The 3,638-nt window shown below is 44.2% G+C and overlaps 1 protein-coding gene across 1 annotated transcript; it reads left to right on the top strand.

Annotated features, from left to right (window-relative positions):
- Positions 1 to 2,827: 2,827 nt before the first annotated feature.
- On the top strand, positions 2,828 to 3,196 carry LOC138910327 (uncharacterized). Its single transcript, XM_070201559.1, has one exon. It carries the CDS (start codon positions 2,828 to 2,830, stop codon positions 3,194 to 3,196), a length of 369 nt encoding a protein of 122 aa, XP_070057660.1.
- Positions 3,197 to 3,638: the final 442 nt, after the last annotated feature.

Below are 3,638 nucleotides of genomic sequence, written 5' to 3'. Positions count from 1 at the left end.
AGAAAAGGATGATGTCGATCCACACATAATTGTAGCCGATCGTATCGTGATCGGATGCCATGCCGCACACATGGTGGTGATTCTGCTGGAAATTGTAATTGAAATTGTGATTGTGGTTGATGTCTCGAATGAGATGGCCTAGCCGATCGGGTCATGATCGGAATCCGTGCTAGAAGTACGGTGGTATTGTGAACGGTGGCATATTGGTACTAAGGATCTCCCAACTTAAAACATGAAAATTTATTTGAACACTATCTTGGTCCTAACTTGAGGTTTGATGTTGTTTGAGGCTTCTACTAATATTATGATTGTTCTTGCTTGTATTATTAATCGTTCTATTGAGAGGGTGTTTTGTCATTCATACTAGTACTATTCCATATGTACTTACGTCCTTTTTGCCGGGGTGCTGCATCTTCAATGGATGCAGGTGGTTCCACAGCAGGAGACATTGATCAGTAATAGCGGTACGCCCTCTTCCCAATTGACTTGGTGAGCCCCACTTCATTTTGGGGTCATGTATCTTTTGTTCCTTGTGTATTGTGTTTGAGGTATACCCGGGGCCTTGTTGCCGGCACTATCATAGTACTCTTTTGTATCTATTAGAGGTTTTGTATACATAGTGTGAGTTGTATATTAGTGCTGGGGAAGTCAAACAATTATATTGTGTTTGAATTACTTGTTCCACTTCAGACCATGAAAATATGTGTAATTTGAGACTTTAAAATGAAGTAACTAATGGTAATGAATTGGTATTGTATACATGATCTCCTTATTGTCTAATTAACGAAAATATGTATTCTCTTTATTCATAGGTGAGTTTGGGTAAAAAGTATCTAACAGGCTTTCTTGACCGGGTTCAGTCGGTTGAGCTCCGGTCGCGCTCCTTGAGTTCGGGGTGTGACAAAATTGGTATTAGAGCCTAAGGTTTTAAAGTGTCCTAGGGTGTCTCAGAGTCGTGTCTAGTAGAGTCCTTCTTATCGATGTGTTGTCAACCATATCTATAATCAGGAGGCTACTTGGGCATTTAGGAATAATACCTTTCTTTCATGTTCTCGATCGTGCGATAAAACTGATTGTAAGATTGTTCCTCATTTAACTCGTGCTTTGCTCTAACTTTCAGTACATGGCACCTAAGAAGAAGGCAAGAATTGGCCAAAGAGCCAATGTCACCCCTGGAGTGGCAGTTGATTCGATATTTGATGATGCCGGTGAGCACCCAAGGGGTGAGAATATTCCCCCAATTACTACACTACCTGATTCTACTACAACTGATTAGACCACACCTATCCCTACACCTACTAAAGGTGCAACAGTCCCTCAAACTGATATTCCAGTTCCATCTTCCAATTCTGGTGTTCCTGATGGGGATCTTATAGGAGCCATACAGATGTTGGCTCAGATAGTGGCCTCCCAGGCCTAGAGATCAAATGTAGCACCCACTTATTCCAATCAGCCAGGGGATTCTGCTAGTTCTAGGGTGAACATATTTCTCCAGTTGGATCCTCAAGTGTTCACATGTACTGATCCTGAGGAGGACCCCCAGGACTTCATTGATGAGATGCAGAAGACTCTTTGAGTTATGTGTGCTACTGAGAAAGAGGCAGTGGAGTTGGACTCCTACCACCTTAAGGAGGTGGCATATTCTTGGTTTGAGCTATGGGAGGAGTCCCGTGAGGACGGGAGGCCTCCGACAAGTTGGGGTGACTTTGACGATGCCTTCATTGATCATTTCTTGCATGTCGAGACTAAGGAAGCCCATACCGCTGAGTTTGAGAGCCTGAGCTATGGTAGCCTGAGTGTGTGGGAGTACGATATGAGTTTCGAGCACCTGTCCAAGTATGATATTTACATGTTGCCCACTATGGAGGCTAGAGTGTGCCGGTTTATAAATGGTCTTAGTCCCTTGGTAATTAATAGGGCCGCTACAACTGCCTTGAATTCTGATATGATCTATGGGAAGATGGTGGCATTTTCTCAAGCCACAGAGATCTGTAAATTGATGAACATAATGGAGTGAGAGGGTAGCAATAAGGCCCGGTCCGCGGGCAACTTTGGTGGTTCTTCTGGTGGTGACACGTCAGCATTCAGGGGAGGGTCGTCAGGGCTATCTCAGTCCTTTGCTCAGTCTTCGATTAGCTTACTGCCATCAGGGCCTAGTTAGTAGCAGTGGAGCCATTTTAGGCCTAGCCAGGGCAACAGGGGCTCCTACCAGCAGCGTCGGCATGGTGGTAGATTCCAACAGCAGCGGAGGCCCCCATGCCCTAGGTGTGGAAAGATGCACTTAGGAATGTGCTACATGGACTTACCCATATGCTACAGGTGTGTATTGAGGGGTCCCATTCAGAGAGATTGTCGTTCGTCCCGCCAGGGTGAGGGCGGGGGCATGGCATAGACAACTAGTTCTGCAGCTACTACATCTGCAATACCTCCTCCAGCTTGAGGCACTCCAACACCCGCAAGGTGTGGTGCAGTTAGGGGTGGAGCACAGAGTTCGGGAGGATCCAGCCGTTTTTATGCTATGAGGGGTCGCCATAATTAAGATACTTCTCCAGATGTTGTCACATGTATATTGATTGTCTAATCTCATGACGTGTATGCTCTTATTGATCCCGGATCCACTTTGTCATATGTCATTCCTTATGTTGCTATGAAATTTGGGATAGAACCGGGAGAACTTTATGAGCCATTCTCTGTATCTACTCTGGTTGGCCGCACGGGTTTATAGCGATTATGTTGTCACGTTGCGTGGTCGGGACACCATGGTCGATCTCATTGAATTGGGGATAGTCAATTTTGATGTAATAATGGGGATGGACTGGCATTATTCATGTTTGCCAAGCTTGATTGCCGAACCAGGACATTTAGGTTTGAATTTCCAAATGAGCCAATTATTGAGTGGAAGAGGGATGATGTGGTGCCGAAGGGTAGGTTTATTTCTTACCTTAAGGCCACGAAGATGATCAATAAGGGGTGTATTTACCATTTGGTCCGGGTTATGGACACTAATGCTGAAGCACCTACACTTGAGTCTATGCCAATTATGAATGAATTTTTGGAGGTTATTCCGGAAGAGCTCCTTAGGATCCCACCAGACAGGGAGATTGATTTTGGGATTGGTGTGATGCCAGGCATGCAACCTATATCTATTCCACCCTACAGGATGGCACCAGCAGAACTGAAAGAACTAAAGGACTAATTGAAGGATTTATTAGAGAAGGGTTTCATCCGGCCGAGTGTGTCGCCTTGGGGAGCATCGGTTCTCTTTGTAAGGAAAAAAGATAGGTTATTAAGAATGTGTATCAACTATTGGCAGCTCAACAAGGTCACAAACAAAAATAAGTACCCACTGTCATGGATAAATGATTTATTTGACCAATTGCAGGGTGCTAAGTACTTTTCCAAAATTGATTTATGATCCGGGTATCACCAATTGAAGATCAGGGAGCAGGATGTTCTGAAAACAGCTTTTAGAACCCGATATGAGCACTTTAAATTTTTGGTGATGTCATTTGGGCTAACAAATGCTCCAGCGGCATTTATAGATCTTATGAATCGAGTCTTCAAGCCTTTTCTTGACAACTTTGTGATAATGTTCATTGATGATATTCTTGTATATTCACAAAATCCAGAGGACCACG

Source organism: Nicotiana tomentosiformis, chromosome 1, assembly GCF_000390325.3.
Source record: "Nicotiana tomentosiformis chromosome 1, ASM39032v3, whole genome shotgun sequence".
Taxonomy (NCBI): Eukaryota; Viridiplantae; Streptophyta; class Magnoliopsida; order Solanales; family Solanaceae; genus Nicotiana; species Nicotiana tomentosiformis.
Note: the sequence above shows the minus strand (reverse complement) of the source record. Positions and strands in the feature narration are given on the sequence as shown.